At 49.3% G+C, this 16,907-nt stretch overlaps 1 protein-coding gene across 2 annotated transcripts; it reads left to right on the forward strand.

The window, feature by feature from the left end:
* Window positions 1-648: 648 nt before the first annotated feature.
* Window positions 649-16,511, forward strand: CCR9 (C-C motif chemokine receptor 9). Of its 2 annotated transcripts, XM_047826340.1 has the most exons (3): window positions 649-776; window positions 8,541-8,585; window positions 14,305-16,511. In XM_047826340.1, the coding sequence occupies exons 2-3, from the start codon at window positions 8,565-8,567 to the stop codon at window positions 15,385-15,387; spliced, it is 1,104 nt and encodes a 367-aa protein (XP_047682296.1). In that variant the 5' UTR covers window positions 649-776; window positions 8,541-8,564; the 3' UTR covers window positions 15,388-16,511. The 2 variants fall into 2 exon arrangements, with proteins under 2 accessions (XP_047682296.1, XP_047682306.1); XM_047826350.1 differs by lacking the exons at window positions 649-776; window positions 8,541-8,585 and adding an exon at window positions 11,230-11,291.
* Window positions 16,512-16,907: the final 396 nt, after the last annotated feature.

Consider the following 16,907-nt stretch of genomic DNA (forward strand, 5'->3'; position numbering starts at 1 on the left):
CCGTGTTCCTGGGTGTGTATCACATCCATGATTTTCTAAAGGAGTGCCACCGTTCAATAGGATTTTTTAGACATCTGTGCTGCCTGCCATGGAAGCCACCAGCTACGGGTGGCTGTCCAGATCTTATGATGTGGTTGGTGCGACTACGGGACCAGTTTCGTTTCAATTAGTTTGAACTGAAAAAGGCACACGTGGCCAGGAGCTACCGCGTCGGCTGGCCCAGCTCTGTGGGTTGAGGTCCACCTGTCAAGGCCCAAAGGGGGTTATGTGGTAGTAGATGCAGCTGGGGGTGACGGTCCCACATCGGCCTGTCCAGGCAACACCGCCCGAGGAAACCTTGCACGCCCACACCGGTAGCCTGGCAAGGCTTGTTTTTCCACAGCCCCTCCTTTCCCCTTTTCCCTGGAGTGGCTGTGCTGTCTAGGAAAAGACCTTTTTGTAGACCATGGGTCTGCGTGTGCGTCTTCAGAGAAGATGGTCTCCCTTAGCCCAGCACGTCTTGGCTTTTCACTTCTGGTTGCAAATCATCGATTCTGCTGATTGCTGAGGTTGCAGCTGGTGACTCCCTGCTCCCCACCCTCCCAGGCCACCCCACCAGTGACAACGCAGGTAGGGGTGGCCTGACTTCCTCTCTCTGGTGTTTTTACCGATATTGCCTGCACAACACTCGTAGAAGCCTTGCCCCTCATCCCAGGCAGAGAGCAGGCCAGCCCTTGCCCCCCGACGGAGCTGGTGGGGCCCACCTTCTCCCGGAGCATCTCCCGCTGCCCTCCACAGTGAGTATCACCCTTCTCGGTGTCTCCTGTGCCCCCCCGCTCTTGTGTTTCCTCGATGGCTTCTAAAACCCAGGCTCTCACTCATTTGTTCAGTGGTCGTGAGCCCCAGGCACTTTGCTAGAAGCTTCCAGGAAGGCAAAGGCGAGTCCGGTAGTGGCCTGCCCAGGTTTCCAGGGATGAGTCAGAAGACTCCCTCCCACCCACACGTGTGAAGTAAAGGTTCGAGGCAGTGAGTTCTGTGATTTGTGACTTACAGGAGGGAGAAGCAGGTGCTCGGGACAGGTGACAAGAAGGGGGTCAGGACTGGGAAAGCGAAGCCCCCAGGAGGTCCTCGGGTCCGAGAGGCAGCCCCGCGGGACGGATGTTTGGGGCAGCCTTCTCCGTAGCAGGGAAAAATCGGAAACAAGCAAACTCCGCTCTAGGCGGTGACTGGTTAAGTGAAGTGTGGCATCGCCAGACAACAGAACACCCCACAGCCATCCAGTCCGATGACAGCCCCGCGGTCACTGGCGTGAAACGTGGACCGGAAAGGGGGGCAATGAGAACGCAAGATAGAAAATGGGTCGTGTGGTCCGATTCCCTTCCCACTAAGGGTGCATGTGTGGGAAAAAGTGCAAAGAAAGTGAACAGAGGCTGACCCAAGCAAGGGGTGTTTATTTTCTTCCCCGTATACATTTGCTTTGGGTTTTTTGTTTTGTTTTGTTTTTCTGGTACATTACGAAACGTGCAAAATCTCCTTTATAATCGGGAGGAAAGCAAAGCTGCTTCGTTTTCAGCGACTCATCCGTGACTACGGCTGTGTCCTTCCAAACACCCCAACCCTCTCCAGTTCTCTGTTCGCTCTTGCTCGGCACCTGCCGTAGCTGCCGGGCCGGAAGGGCCACTGAGGAGCCCAGAGCTGGAAACGCGGGGCAACCACCAGCCCCCCAGGGCCCGTCTCCTCCTCCCCCCGCTGAGCAGGCCCAAGTCCATCTGCCCTTTCAGCCCCTGGAGCTCGACGCCTCTTTTCTCCATATCCGTCTATCTGCTCTGAAGGCTTCCTCCACACCAGCCCCCCCCCGCCCCCTCCCACCCCTCCCGGCCAAGTTCAAGGACTCCCCACGCACAGGCTGCAGCGTCTACTGGGGGGCAGGGAGGCGGGCGCCTGACCCAGGCTTGGCGAGCAGCAGGCCCGAGAGACGGCTCAGAGACCCCACTTTCGTGTGGGGGGTGGGGGGTGGGGTGGGGTGGCGGGCAGAGCTACCAACAAATAGATGATTCAGTCTCAGTGTAGCGAGTCGGACAGACGTGGAAGTGAGACCTGAATTCCTGACTCCCGTCAGTATCTGTATCCAATTCACTGGCTACAGGGAGCAGGGACGGGAAAATGCTGCAGCCGCAGACGCTCCGCGATGGTTTTGTTTTATTTATTTATTCACTTACGGAGAGCGAGCGAGCAGGGGAGGGGCAGAGAGAGAGAGAGAGAGAGAGAGACAGAGGATCCAAAGCGGGCTCTGCGTTGACAGGCTGACAGCAGTGAGCCCGATGCGGGACTCAAACTCACGAACTGTGAGATCATGACCCGAACCAGAGTCGGAGGCTCAACCCACGGAGCCAGCGAGGTGCCCCTCCGTGATGATCTTCGTGGTGATTACCTAAGGACGGCAGGGAGCAAAAACGCATGGCCGGGGGCAGTAATGGATGTCAGCCTAACTTTTCTCATAGGTTCTTTTTTTTAAAATGAAGTAGCAGCCCTCCCTTCCCCCCCACCCCCACCAAGGTTCCTGTACACGCTTCCTGTTTTCTGGCCTTCATGCCTTTGTTGATATGTTTCCCTGTCCTCGAGCAGGGTTCCCTCCCTTCATCGCATGTCTCCATGCTCTCCAGCCTTCAAGGGGTCAGCAAAAATGTCACCTCCTCAGGGAAGCCCTCCCGAGTTGCACTGGAGTCATGACTTCGGCCTCCTAATTCCCAAAGCGACTCGTAGCATTTAGCCTTGCTGGTATTTTGCAGCGATGAGGAGCTCATTACCCTTGAACGTGAGCTTCTGGACGACTTGGGTCATGTCTCATACAGAGTTCAAGCCAAGCAGGTGTTTCGGGTGTCAAGACACATTGCAGGGGTGAGCCGGGCGGGGGGGATGAAGCATGTTCCCTCTCCTTCCCACAGAGCTCTCTGCATTCCGCAAAGAGCATTGCACTTGACCTTGGCCACGGGGCCCTGCAGGAGGCTGGGCTCTCACCTCCATTTTACAGCTGAGGAAACTAGGCATGTCGCTTCTTGCCAAGGTCTCCCAGGCCCAAAGGGCTGGACCAAGGGACAGACGGGGGCTTTCAAACGGGGGTCCATCGTGCTCCCCCCACCTCAGCCCATTATGCTAGAGCACAGGGGCAGGCTTTGCAGGTCCCAGCGGTTGCAGAACCGTAATGGGGCCACCGGGAGCACCACCGGGGAGAGACTGGGGCCGCACTGAGCCAGACGCCAGAGAGCACTCCCAGCAGACCGGAGAGGGGCCTGCTTTCAGTACGCTTTGTTGTGTGTGGGTGTTTGCCTCCTTCTCAGGGCCGAAGAGAAAACGAAAGCGAGCTTGGAGACTTCGCAAGTGGTGCAATGAAATCTTTGGAAAGTATTCTGATGGAGGAGAGAGGGGATACGTGGAGAGCAGCGTCAGCAGCGTCTTTCTTTTAAAAAAAAAACTTTTTTTTTAACATCCATTTATTCTTGAGAGAGAGAGAGAGAGAGAGAGAGTACAAGCCGGGGAGGGGCACAGAGAGAGGGAGACACAGAATCTGAGGCAGGCTCCAGGCTCCGAGCTGTCAGCGCAGCTGACCCACGAACTACGAGATCATGACCTGAGCTGAAGTCGGACGCTTGACCGACTGAGCCACCCAGGGGCCCCTATTAGCAGTGTCTCCGTGAGCCAGAAACACATTTATCACAGCAGAAAAAGAAACCTTCACGGAAAGCTGATGGAGGCTCTCAAAGTTGCAAACCGAAGCGGCCGAGAATTTGATTACTAGTCCTGACTGCCTTCCAGTCCCTTCACTGGGGCAGCTGTGGGTACCTCCTGGGGATGAGATCTGCAAACAGGTGTACGGAAGGGAAGAGAACTGGGGCTTCTTAAAAAAAAAAAAAAAAGGTTGACAAGTTATTTTTATGATAGTTCTTAAAATAAAATTTCATGCACAAAGGAACATATTTAAATAGCTTACATAACCTAAAGGGAAAAAAACGAAAGTCTCACTTTCCACGGGTCATAATTGTTCGAGCTCCTTGCAGAAAATGTTTCAGTACTGATGAGCAGTGAAGTGTGTAACTTTTACATTTTTTGTTTCTTAAAGACCGTGCAACACAGTCTTCTACCTTGCCTTTCCACCTAATACTCTTGGTGACCTCCTTACATCAGCGTGAGGTCTATTTTATTCCATTTATGGGTGACTTCTGTACGTTTTTTTTTTTTTAATGTTCACTTATTTAGTTTGAGAGAGAGTGAGTGAGTAGGGGAGAAGCAGAGAGAGAGGGAGAGAGAGAAAATCCCAAGGAGGCTCCGCACCGTCAGCACAGAGCTCGAGGTGGGGCTCGAACTCACGAGCCGAGAGATCATGACCCGAGCTGAGATCGAGAGTCCGACGTTTAACTGACCGAGCCCCCCAGGCGCCCCCGGGCTCCTGGTGTTTTATTGAAAGCTGTATCAGAATATTGCCAATTGTTGGGTATTTAGGTTGTTTCCGGTTTTTTTTTTTTGTTCTGCAAAAAAATTGCCACATACATCTCCATATACGTATCTTTATTTAGGCTCTTTTGTGAAAACAGCAATAGAACATGTTCCCGGCAGATGAAGTGCTGAGTCAGGGCTGTTGTGCTTTGTAAATTTGACAGATGTAGCTTAATACTCCAAGAAGGTTGCACAGGGCAAGAGGGCAGGAGAGGTGCAGATATCAACCATCCTGTCCCCAGCATTGGGGAAACCCAAGAGGGCTTCATTAAGGAGGTGACTTTTTTTTTTTTTTTTTTTTTTTGCTGGCCCTTGAAGGCTGGAGAGCACGGGGACACGCAATTAATACTCCCCGCAGCAATGTGGAGGTCTCTTCCCCAAACCCTTACCAATATCATCATCATCAGTCTTTATTTTCAACCTAAAACTAACTAGCTATAACGAACCATAACCAAAGCCACTCTTTCTTCTTTATGTGGCTTCTTTCCTTGGGAGCTTGTTTCCGTTGATGTTATCCGGCGAATAGTCAAGTCTTTATTTAAATTTCTTTTTTAACGTTTATTCATTTTTGAGAGACCGAGAGACAGAGTATGAGCAGGGGAGGGGCGGAGAAAGAGGGAGACACAGAATCTGAAGCAGGCTCCAGGCTCCGAGCTGTCAGCACAGAGCCCGGACGCAGGGCTCAAACCCATGAACAGTGAGATCATGACCTGAGCCGAAGTTGGGTGCTCAACCGACTGAGCCCCCCAGGCTCCCGAATATTCAAGTCTTTTTATGCAGCTACTAGAAATATATGTGGTTTTTTCTGGCTAATTAATGTCTCGAAAACCAATCTCTCTGTTCCCCAAGCTGTAATAAAATTAAACGAGCTGAGTGAGGAAGATCCAAAGTTAACTGGGTATTTCAAAAAATGATTTATTGGTTCAGAGCACGATTCAGGGAGGAAAAAAAAGAGGATGGTAAAGTCAATGGGATCGCATGTAATTTGGGGAGTGGCCCTCTGAGAGGAGGGAAACACCCTTTCCTCATCAAACATCCACCCGCTAATTTCAGCAGCCATTGGCGAGTTTCTAATCCCAGGATTCCTTTATATATGTATTAGTTGGCACTTGCGAGAAGAGGTTTTTCACCTCTTTGTTCATGGTTTCATTTATTTTCATTAGTACGGACTCCTGGATCCTCACGTAGTTGGACGTGCTACGAGGATGGCCATCATGATTTAATTTGGTGCCCAAGTTGCCTCTGATTTGGCTGGAGGGAGCCCCATCGAGTTGGCAGCTGTGTCCCTTTGACGGGTCCTCCTGGTCCTTGGAACACCTGCTTGCTTCCTGATGCAAAAAATCAGTTCTGGGTGCATCTTGCAATTGCCCTAGCTGTGGAATCAGACATTTCTCCAGAGTCCTGCTTCCTTTCGGTGGAAGAAGGTATTTAGAGACCAAGATCAGGGCACTAGGTGCTTGTCTGCTGGGTCATTGTTTGGGGGCCCTCGGGGGACAGTGCCAGGAAATGTGTGTGAAACACAAATACATGTGCGTATACACATAAATTATCTGTCTCTATCATCTATCATCTATCAATCAGTCTATTTATCTCTAATCTATTATCTATCTATCCACCTATTATCTATCAATCACTCTATCATCTATCTATCTGTCATCTATCAATCTATCAATCAATCAATCTATGTATCTGTCTATAATATGTCTATTATCTATTATCTATCTGTATATCTATCTCATCTATCATCTATCAATCTATCAGTCTATCTATTTATCTATCTCTAATCTGTCTGTCTATTATCTATCTCTCCACCTATTATCTATCTATTTATCTATCATCTATGTATCTGTCATCTATAAATCTATCAATCTATCTGTCTACAATCTATTATCTATCTATTATCTATCTATGTATCTATCTATCTCATCTATCATCTATCTATCAATCATCTATCTGTCTGTCTATTATCTATTTATCATCTATGTGTCTATCATCTATCAATCTATCAGTCTATTTATTTATCTATCTCTAATCTATTATCTATCTATCCACCTATTATCTATCTATCTATCTATCTATCTATCTCATCTATCATCTATCAATCATTTATCTGTCTATTATCTATCTATCTATCTATCTATCATCTATGTGTCTATCATCTATCTATCTGTCTATCTCTCTAATCTAAGCTTGAAAACCCGAGTTCATCTTGAGCCCTCAGTTCCGTGAGAATGGCACAAGGCACTCCAAGGCATTTTCAAGAAGCAGCTGGCAAGAAGGTTTCAAGGAAGAAGTTCTGGCTGCCTTCCTCCCCACCTGCTAAAGGCCAGATAGGACTCTGAGGAGGGAAGTAAGCCAGAAAATTTCCATTAGCTCTCACTCACTTTCTTTTCTTTACTTGAATCATTTTACTGAGGTCCAACTACAAAAGACTACATTTATAGTGCAGACTACAAGCTCTGACATACGTATACCCGTGAAACTTGCACGTAATGAGTATCGTGAGTGTATGTGTCACCCCGAAGGCTTCCTTGTGAGCCTTTGTGCCCTCGCTCACCTCACACCCTCCCCCGCCTCTTCTCCCTCTCTCACCAGGAAATCACTGGTCTGTGTTCTCTCACGCTAGATTCGTTTGCATTTTCTAGAATTTTATGTAAGTGGAATCACGCTGTATGCGTGCTTTGGTCTGGCTTCTTTATGTAGCATAATTATTTTGAGACTCATTCGTATGACTGTGAGTATCAGTTGTTCATTCTGATTCCACTGTGTGGGTATGCCCACGGTCCATGTATCCCTTCCTGATAATGGATAGGGTATCCAGTATTTGGGTTATTTCCAGTTGCTATTGCAATAGAGCAGCTATGAACATTCCTGCATCAGTCTTTGCGTGGACAATGCTTGCCTTTTTCTTAGGGAAGGACATCGCAGGGGGATGGTTAGGTCACGTGCTGGGTGTATGTATAACTTTTTTTTTTTAATGTTTATTTACTTATTTTTGAGAGAGAGAGAGAACACAAGCAAGGGAGGGGCAGAGAGAGAGGGAGACACAGAATCCCAAGCAGGCTCCAAGCTCTGAGCTGTCAGCACACAGCCCGACGCGGGGCTCGAACTCATGGACCGCGAGATCGTGACCTGAGCTGAAGTCGGACGCTTAACCGACTGAGCCACCCAGGCGCCCTTATGTTTAACTTTTTAAGAAACTGACAAACGGTTTTCCAAAGTGGTTGTACCACCGTTAGGTGCTGAAAACCACCACACTCTCAGAAAAAGAGGATGAGTCACGATGTTGTGTTGTAGAAAGGAAACCAACGGGCGAGGGTTGAATCTATGAAGGAGAATTGTTTTATTCCGAAAACTTGGGGTGTGGTGCTAGATGCGTGTCTTGGGAACTTTTCCTTGCTAAAATGCCCGGCTCAGGCGGAGACACGTCCTCGAGTGAAGCAAGCTATTGTTCCCTTAGTCATACAGGGGTGGGTTTACAGAGATTCAAAACACACACGCACAACAGCCGAGATTTATGGAAGTCGGCTTGGAGGCCCTTCGCATTAGGGAACTACCTTTTTTTTTTTTTTTTTTTTTTTTTTTTTTTTTTGCTAAACCAAATCTGGGACTTCCAGGAAATAGGGCCCCTTTTCCCATCCTGGGCTTACAAATGAAGCATGTAGGTAGGTGCTGGGGCCCAGAGAGGTCTCAAGCCAACCTCTGTCCTGTGATCTTCAGGAGCCCCCTGGTTGGAAAAATAAGGAGGGGGCATTTAGCAAAACAGATCCTGAGAAGTGGAGTCGAGAGCAAATGAACTCAGGTAAAAAGAATGCTGGGAAAACATGAAGTCCCCAAAAGGGCTCTTAGGGGAGAGGTTTCTCTCGTTTCTGTGTTGACAACCAAGATCATTTTGGAATCTAGAGTATTTGGCTTGGTGTCGATGTAACATGGACTGTAACTCTCGCCTGGGATTTTTATATTTTTCGCACGAGGACAGACAGATATAACCTCCCGTCTCCATCGTTAGGCGTTTATTACTGTTCATTTATAAGACAGACCTCTTTTTGATTTTTGCCTTCTCTTCCTAGAAGCAAGCTTGCATCTGACCCATCATGGTGCCCACAGAACTCACAGTGAGTATCGCCATGTTCCTCAGGCTCCTCGAAATGCACTGTCAGAAAGTGGTCCAGGTTCGTTCTTCTGCGTGTCTCCGTCCAGTTTTCCCAGCACCACTTGCTGAAGAGACTGTCTTGATTCCATTGGATTTTCTTTCCTGCTTTGTCAGAGATGAGTTGGCCATACGTTTGTGGGTCCATGTCTGGGTTTCCTATTCTGTTCCATGGATCTGAGTGTCTGTTTTTGTGCCGATACCATACTGTCTTGATGATTACAACTTTGTAGCATAGCTTGAAGTCCGGGATTGTGATGCCTCCTGCTTTGGTTTTCTTTTTCAAGATTGCTTTGGCTCTTCGGGATCTTTTCTGATTCCATACAAATTGTAGGCTTATTTGTTCCAGCTCTGTGAAGAATGTTGGTGTTATTTTGATAGGGATTGCATTGAATGTGTAGATTGCTTTGGGTAGTATCGACATTTTAACAATATTTGTTCTTGTAATCAATGAGCATGGAATAGTTTCCCCCCACCTTTTTTTTTTTTGTGGAAATGCACTGTCATCTTGCCTGTTTTTTTTTGGGGGGGGGGTGGTGGTGTGGGAAGGAACCTGCTGTGGAGGAGAGATTTCTCTGTGTGGGTTCCCAGGGGTAAGGTCTCTGCCGAGCAGTGCCCCATATGGGCGGCCAATGCCAGCACAGAGGGCTTTACAAACTTGAAAAACCGGAAGAGCCTCAGGGTTTGTGGTGAAGTGAGGGGAACACACTATTTTAGATCTCATTAACAGGTAAGAGTTTTTATGATTGGATGTGTCTGTTCTGAAACTAAGACAAAGGAGGATATGGGACAACCCTGAATTTGTGGATTTTTTAAAATGTTTATTTATTTATTTTTGAGAGAGAGCATGAGTAGGGAAGGGGCAGAGAGAGAGAGAGGGAGGGAGAGGGAGAGAGAGAATCCCAGGCAGGCTCCTTGCTGTCGACACGGGGCTTGAACTCACAAACCGTGAGATCATGACCTGAGCCAAGATCAAGAGTCGGACGCTTAACCGACTGAGCCACCCGGGTGCCCTCATCATTTGTTTTGAATAAACCCGTGGTGAGCACATCAGTTCTGTCTCTTACACAACAGGACATAGGCTTTTCAAAAACCACATAAGAGCCTATATTTCTCTAAACGAGACAAAGAGGCTAACGAAAATACTGGGTAAAGCCATCATCCAGAGAGTCATTTGGGATTTTGTAGCCAAATGTAATCAAGGACAGAATCACATCAGATTGCTCCGTTTTTTGCCGTCCTCATAAACGCCTCACAGAAATATCTAACTGGTTTAATTTTGCTTTTCTCAAAGAGAAAGTCTGGGTTTTACAAGTCGGTGGTTGAAATCAAGCCTTCTTAGTGGGGCTAACAGACTGCCCTTCAAGGTACCCTGGTCTATGAGTTCCAAGGTCCACGGAGCTTGGTGGTCGCAATTGTTGACCTTAGACAAGTCGGCGATGCTACGCTAATGATGTTTAGTATTGCATGTGTATTGTTGCATATACCTAACAAAAAAAGAGACGATTAACTTGATCTGCTGAAGTAAACGAGGTAAGTCTACTTTTCTGACCAGAATCAGACCCTTCGTTTCTCCTGTAGTTAGAATTTGCCTTTCATCCCGGATGCGGTGGAAACAGCTAGGTTGGGGCAGCCGAGTCGGGGCTGTGTCTCAGTCCGATTCGGTTTTGTCGTCTGGGATCTTGGAAGCTATCTAGACTCTGCAAGGCAGGCCCAGAGAGGAAGAAAAATACACCCCGATGATGACCTCTTATGGTCAAGAGGTGCCCAGCAGCGCCTAAATGGGGAAAAGATGGGGCTCTCAATGGCTATTGGCAAACAGCCCATGACATCCCAGTGGCCACTCTTCCGAGGAAGGGCTGTGCGCTGGTCAGTACCCAGGACGCCGCCTTCCTTTGACCTCACAGTGAAGGCAGAGCCATGTTTGTGGATGAGGAAACCGAGGCTGGGAGGGGGGGGAGGGGTCAGGGTCATGGCGAATTGGAGGAGGAGACCCGCAGAATGCTCTCAGTGCCCACGGCATCCCCGGGGTGCTCCCTGTAGACAATTGTCAAAGGCGCTGAGATGCAGGTCTTACTGTTTGGAAGTCTTACTTCCTCAAGTGTGGGGACAGGGCGCCCTAGAGATGGAGGCCGGCCATTCCCGCTCCTCCTGACCAGCTCACATCCCTCCCTCCCTCCCTCCCTCCCTCCATCTTCCCTCCTGCACCCCTTCCCCCACGCAGGTGCCCACTTTGGTGCTGAGAAGAAAGAAGGGATGTGGCCTCGCAGGACACGGGCTTTGCCCTTGGCCCTGTTCTCTGCCTAGAGGTGCAGGCGACGGGCCTGGGGCTGATAGAAGCCTTCCAGCCTTCCGGAGATGACCTGAGTCAATGCAGGAGGCTCCTGAAAATCCGGAGGCCTTCTTCCTGCCCCAGAAGATGCTTAGCCCTTGATGTTTGGCCCTGCTTCTTCTTCCTCTTCTTCTTTTTAAAATTTTTTTTTTAACATTTATTTGTTGTTGAGAGACAGAGTGCAAGCAGGGGAGGGGCAGAGCGAGAGGGAGACCCAGAATCAGAAGCAGGCTCCAGGCTCTGAGCTGTGAGCACAGCCCCGATGTGGGGCTTGAACTCATGAACCGTGAGATCATGACCTGAGCCGAAGTTGGACGCTTAACTGACCGAGCCACCCAGGTGCCCCTCTTTTTGCTTCTTTAACCAAGCTTAGCCTGGGGTTTCTGTACGTTTCTACTGTGCAGAGCTGGCCTAAGGGGTCTTGTCTGGTGACTGTAATTGGGCTACAAGCTTGGCCGAGCTTCCCAATTAAAAAGGGGCCCTGATATGGTTCATGAGGGAAAAAGAGACCCTTCCTTATTCTTCAAGAGATACGAAAGCCTTTCTTCACATCTCCTTTGTATTTAAAGGCCTAACGTCTTGGGTAGGTCTTAGTGAGTAGGACACAGATGTCTGTGAAGCAGCCCCTGGAGGCCCTGCTCTCAGGGGAGAGAGTGGACCCCACGAGGGTTCCTTAGACACCACCGTGATGGAGACTTTAGGAAGGGTGCCCGGGAGAATGTGGGAAGTTGTTCTAGGCATTGCCCAAACTAGAAGGTTCTGGCATGGGCTCCTGGATGGGAAATAGACTGGAAACATGCAGATTAGCCTGTCATTCCACCGATTCTCTCCTGGGATCTCTTCCTGCTGTGCAAGGCTCTGAGAGCAGCCTGCCTAGGTAGCTTCTCCAGCAAGAACAGTGTCTCTAGGACCGCTCAGAGAGCAGGCGAGCTGGAAGGAAGGAATTCATTATCTCAGAGTCCTCATGGAAGCCTGAGCCTTCATCTGAGAGAGGTCTTCCTGCCCTGGAAATGTGAGGATTATGTCACACATGCATGTCACGGCATCGGCACTGGGTCTGGCATGCCCTAGGTACCCCAGCTATGGCGAATAAAATACGTTGGTAAATAGTGCCGTTTACGTCTGCTGGGAAGTTTTCGAAGGGTACCGTGTCTAACATCCAAAGGATATATACCCATCGCGCATGTGCAGAGCTAGAAGCGCGAGTCCCAGCATGGTGGGGGGACACGTTTGCCCAGGACTCCCCTAGCCTGGGAAGTGGACTCTTCCTCATAAAGGCAGCCAAACCTTTCATCTTGTATGGATGATGTAGCCCTACCTTGGTCTTCACAACAAATGTGGCCTCAACGACACGTGTACAAAGCTAGGGGTTTTTTTTGTGAGTCAAACCACTTTTAAAATACACCGGGGGGGGGGGGGGAGTCCCTAACTAAATATAGTTCTATGCTGGACCACCGGGCCCTCCACCCTCAGCCAACCGGAGAACACACGCCTTGAGCTTCAAGCGGGACACATTCTGGGGGTCAGCGCTGGGGAGTGGTGGTCGTGCCTGCTTACTGGGCAGTGGAGAAGGCTGGGTCTCCTGGGGCACTGGAAATGCTGAGGTCGCCCCCTTCCCCCCGCCACCCCCTGGAGCTGTATCTGTGGATGGGGACGCTGTTTCCCTCCCGGATTTATAGCTTGGGGCTCAGGTGCATGTGACAGTCTCTTAAAAGTATTTGATCACCCCCAAAAAACGTAAAAAAGAAATAAAAGAAAGAAGGAAGGAAGGAAGGAAAAAGAGGAAAGGGAAGGGAAGGGAAGAAAAGAAAAAAAAAGAAGAGAAAAGAAAAAAAGAAAAGAACCTCTACAAAAGCAGTTTCACGCTTACTCATCGTGTGGATTCACAGTTAACACCTGCTCATCTGCACGAGCAGATGACTTTTCCCCAAAATGTCACTGTGCCGACCCATTAAAGCTACACTGATCCCCATCTTGGGGTCTCTGTGTTCTTCATATTCTTCCTTCCTGCCCTAAAAGTTCTTTTTGCTCCAAGTCTACTCAAGCCCCACCTCTCAGGGGACAACCTCCCTGGGGGGCCACGACGATGCCAGGCTGCCAGGTTTGGCTTTGGGAGAAGTCTCCCGGCATCCTCACCAAAATATGTGTCTCCCAGGGAATCCGTCCTCCCAAGACACTGGGTTTCTGGGTAATGGCTGAAGCTGGAGGGAAATCTTTATTTTTTTTTTTATTAAAAAAATTTTTTTAATATTTATTTATTTTTGAGAGGGAGAGAGACAGAGTATGAGCAGGGGAGGGGCAAAGAGAGAGGGAGACACAGAATCTGAAGCAGGCTCCAGGCTCTGAGCTGTCAGCACAGAGCCCGACACGGGGCTCGAAGTCACAAACCGTGAGATCATGACCTGAGCTGAAGTCGGATGCTTAACCGACTGAGCCACCCAGGCGCCCCTTAGAATTCTTAACAAAGTTTGAATAAGGGATCCTGAAAGCTATATAACCTGTCCCAGTGCTTGTGCACGTATGTGAAAGGGTATGAATGAGTGTGTGCATGTGTGTGTGTGTGTGTGTGTGTGTGTGTGTGTTGCTGTTTCAGGAGCAGAGGATACATAGTTTGCAGAAGGCTCATAAGAATCTGGACCCAGAAAAGTTTAGGAGCCTCTGAGGACCTTTATGGAAGAATGGAATAGAGAGGAGAGGGGTGCCTGGGTGGCTCAGTCAGTTAAGCGTCCGACTTCGGCTCAGGTCATGATCTCACGTCTTGTGAGTTCGAGCTCCGCGTCAGGCTCTGTGCGGACAGCTCGGAGCCTGGAACCTGCTTTGGATTCTGTGTCTCCCTTTCTCTCTCTGCCCTTCCCCAGCTCGCACTCTGTCTCTCCCTCTCTCAAAAATAAATAAACATTTAAAAAATGTTTTAAAAACTTTAAAAAAATGGAATAGAGAGGAGAAATCAGAATCATTCAGAGTTCAATACAGGTTTGTGCCCATCATTGGTCCCAAGGGGGTCCTACCACATCCGATCACTCGTCATGTGTCCTGTAACTGTTCATGTGTGCCCTCCACCAGCAGGTGGGTTCCGCGAGAGCTGGAACCACATCTGACTTACCCACTACTGTGTTTTTGGCATGCACGTGGTACCTGACACGGAATAGGCGTGCGAGAGGTAGTCATGGACTGTATAAATCTGTTGTGATGTGGGCAGATGCCCTCAGAAATTCCTGCTTGCCCTGCATGCATTTCTCTGCCTCGTCGCAGATTTTGGGGGCTGGGAGGGTCACGGGGTCCGGGCCCCTGCCGTTCTGAGATCCTCCGAAGGATCGTCCTTGACCTGATGGTGTCTGGTGTCTCCTTGCAGGGTCTTGTCTCTAACATGTCTGACGATTACAGCTACCATCCCACGTCTCCTCTGGATGACTACCTAAACCTCCCTGAACTTTACTGTAAGAAAAACAACGTCCGGCAGTTTGCGAGCTACTTCCTCCCGCCCTTGTACTGGCTCGTGTTCATCGCGGGCGCCTTGGGCAACAGTCTGGTCGTCCTTGTCTACTGGTACTGCACGAGAGTGAAGACCATGACCGACATGTTCCTCCTGAATCTGGCAATTGCTGACCTCCTCTTTCTCGCCACACTTCCTTTCTGGGCCATTGCCACTGCGGACCAGTGGAGATTCCACACCTTCCTGTGCAAAGTGGTCAACAGCATGTACAAGATGAACTTCTACAGCTGCGTGCTGCTGATCATGTGCATCAGCGTGGACAGGTACATTGCCATCGCTCAGGCCATGAAAGCGCAGACCTGGAGGCAGAAAAGGCTCGTGTACAGCAAAATGGTCTGCTTTGCTGTCTGGGTGCTGGCGGCCATGCTCTGCATCCCCGAAATCCTGTATAGTCAACTCAAGAAGGAATCTGGCATTACCATTTGCACCATGGTTTACCCTAGTGACGAGAGCACCAAAGTGAAGTCGGTGGTCTTAACCTTGAAGGTCGTCCTGGGCTTTTTCCTTCCTTTCGTGGTCATGGCCTGCTGCTACACCATCATCATCCACACTCTGTTACAAGCCAAGAAGTCATCCAAGCACAAGGCCCTGAAGGTGACCGTCACCGTCCTTACTGTCTTCTTCCTATCTCAGTTCCCCTACAACTGCATTCTGTTGGTGCAGACCATCGATGCCTACGCCACGTTCATTTCCAACTGTGCCATTTCCACCAATATTGACATCTGCTTCCAGGTCACTCAAACCATCGCCTTCTTCCACAGTTGCCTGAACCCCGTGCTCTATGTTTTTGTGGGCGAGAGATTCCGCCGGGATCTTATGAAGACCCTGAAGAACTTGGGTTGCATCAGCCAGGCGCAGTGGGTCTCGTTCACGAGGAGAGAGGGAAGCGTGAAGCTGTCGTCCATGCTGCTGGAGACGACCTCGGGAGCGCTCTCCTACTGAGGGGTCTTGGCTCCGACGTGGATGGCCCTCTCGGAAGTAATGAGAAATACAGGTACAGCTTCTCCACTGATGGGACCAGAGGGAAACCAATGAAGAAAAAGAAAAAGGAAGTGGGGGGGTGGGGGGAGAAAAAGCCCAGAAAGGGATGAATTTGGACAATTACTTTAGTTAGAATTTCCAAGTCAGAGTTTTCCACATGGACTGGCCATCCCGTGAGACCATGGACTGGCTCTTGGCTGCAATGTGTACAATTTTCAGAGAAGGACCAACAGACAGCTCTTTAGACCACCCTGGCTTCGTCCCTCGTCTGAGCATTAATGCAACTGGAAGAGGCGTTCAATTTTCCCAGTATACTGCGGATGGCTGTGGCTTCAGTTCTGAAGCCACCCCTTCCAAAAGGAGACACGGACCCACTGGCCGCTGCCACCAGGAGTCCACAAAAGCACAAGGTTTCCTGAAAACTTCTATCTTGGGGGGGGAATTTCTACCGTGACTTTGGGGCCTGGTGCCCATGCCAGGTCTTCTAGATTCTTGATCAGAATCTTTTCAAACAACCTCAGATCGTCTCCTCTGGTCTCCTTGATCTGTTCTGGGCCAGGGAGGGACCCTGAGCCTCTTTTGAACTACCTGCTTGACTAGCCAGCAAGACCCTGGACTAGTAGCCATATCGGAACATCATCCCTATTCTCTCGGTGCTCCCGTGTCCATTTCTGGGTCCTTCTGGGGGGTTCTGTGACTCCACAGAGCCTGCACGAGGACTCCGCGTATCCACTCGTGTCACGGGGGCGGTCAGCCTGTGCGGGGACTCTGAGAACCCAAGCGCCCTGGCTCTGTTGTGGGCTCAGTCTGCCAGGTAGCTTTTGTGATGGTCCACTTTTCCACTTCCCATAAAACGGGTTGGTTTTACGGACCCTCTTGTTTCTCAGGCGGCTGGAAGGAGACCTGCGTGCATACCGCTCCTTTTCTTAATTGATAGTGCTCACATGTTCAAAAGCTTTCGATTTAGAGATTAGGCTGGAAAAAAGTAATAGAATTCACTTTTGCTTTGTTTCTTTTAACTATTTGGCTAGCACATTTGAAAACATTTTATAGGGGCTCCTGGGTGGCTCAGTCGGTTGAGCATCTGACTTCGGCTCAGGTCACGATCTCACAGTTTGTGGGTTCGAGCCCTTCATAGGGCTCTGTGCTGACAGCTCGGAGCTTGGAGCCTGCTTTGGGTTCTGTGTCTCCCTCTCTTTCCTGTTTGTGCTCTCTCTCTGTCAAAAATAAGTAAAAATTAAAAAAAATTTGTATATTAGAAAAGTGTTTTTTAATGATCATTACAAAAATACCCATACTTGTCACTTTCTTCACTGTCTCTGTATTTTAAATGTGTCCAACTGAAGATCCAAAAGCCATGTTAGAGGGTGAGGAATAAGGGTGAGATAAGGAAGTAAAATCTCCAAAATACTTTAAAGCCATCTTGGCTGCCTGGTCTTCCTCTCTCCTCTGGTCAAACTTATTTCCCAGGCTTGTCCCAG

Source organism: Prionailurus viverrinus, chromosome A2, assembly GCF_022837055.1.
Source record: "Prionailurus viverrinus isolate Anna chromosome A2, UM_Priviv_1.0, whole genome shotgun sequence".
Classification (NCBI taxonomy): Eukaryota; Metazoa; Chordata; class Mammalia; order Carnivora; family Felidae; genus Prionailurus; species Prionailurus viverrinus.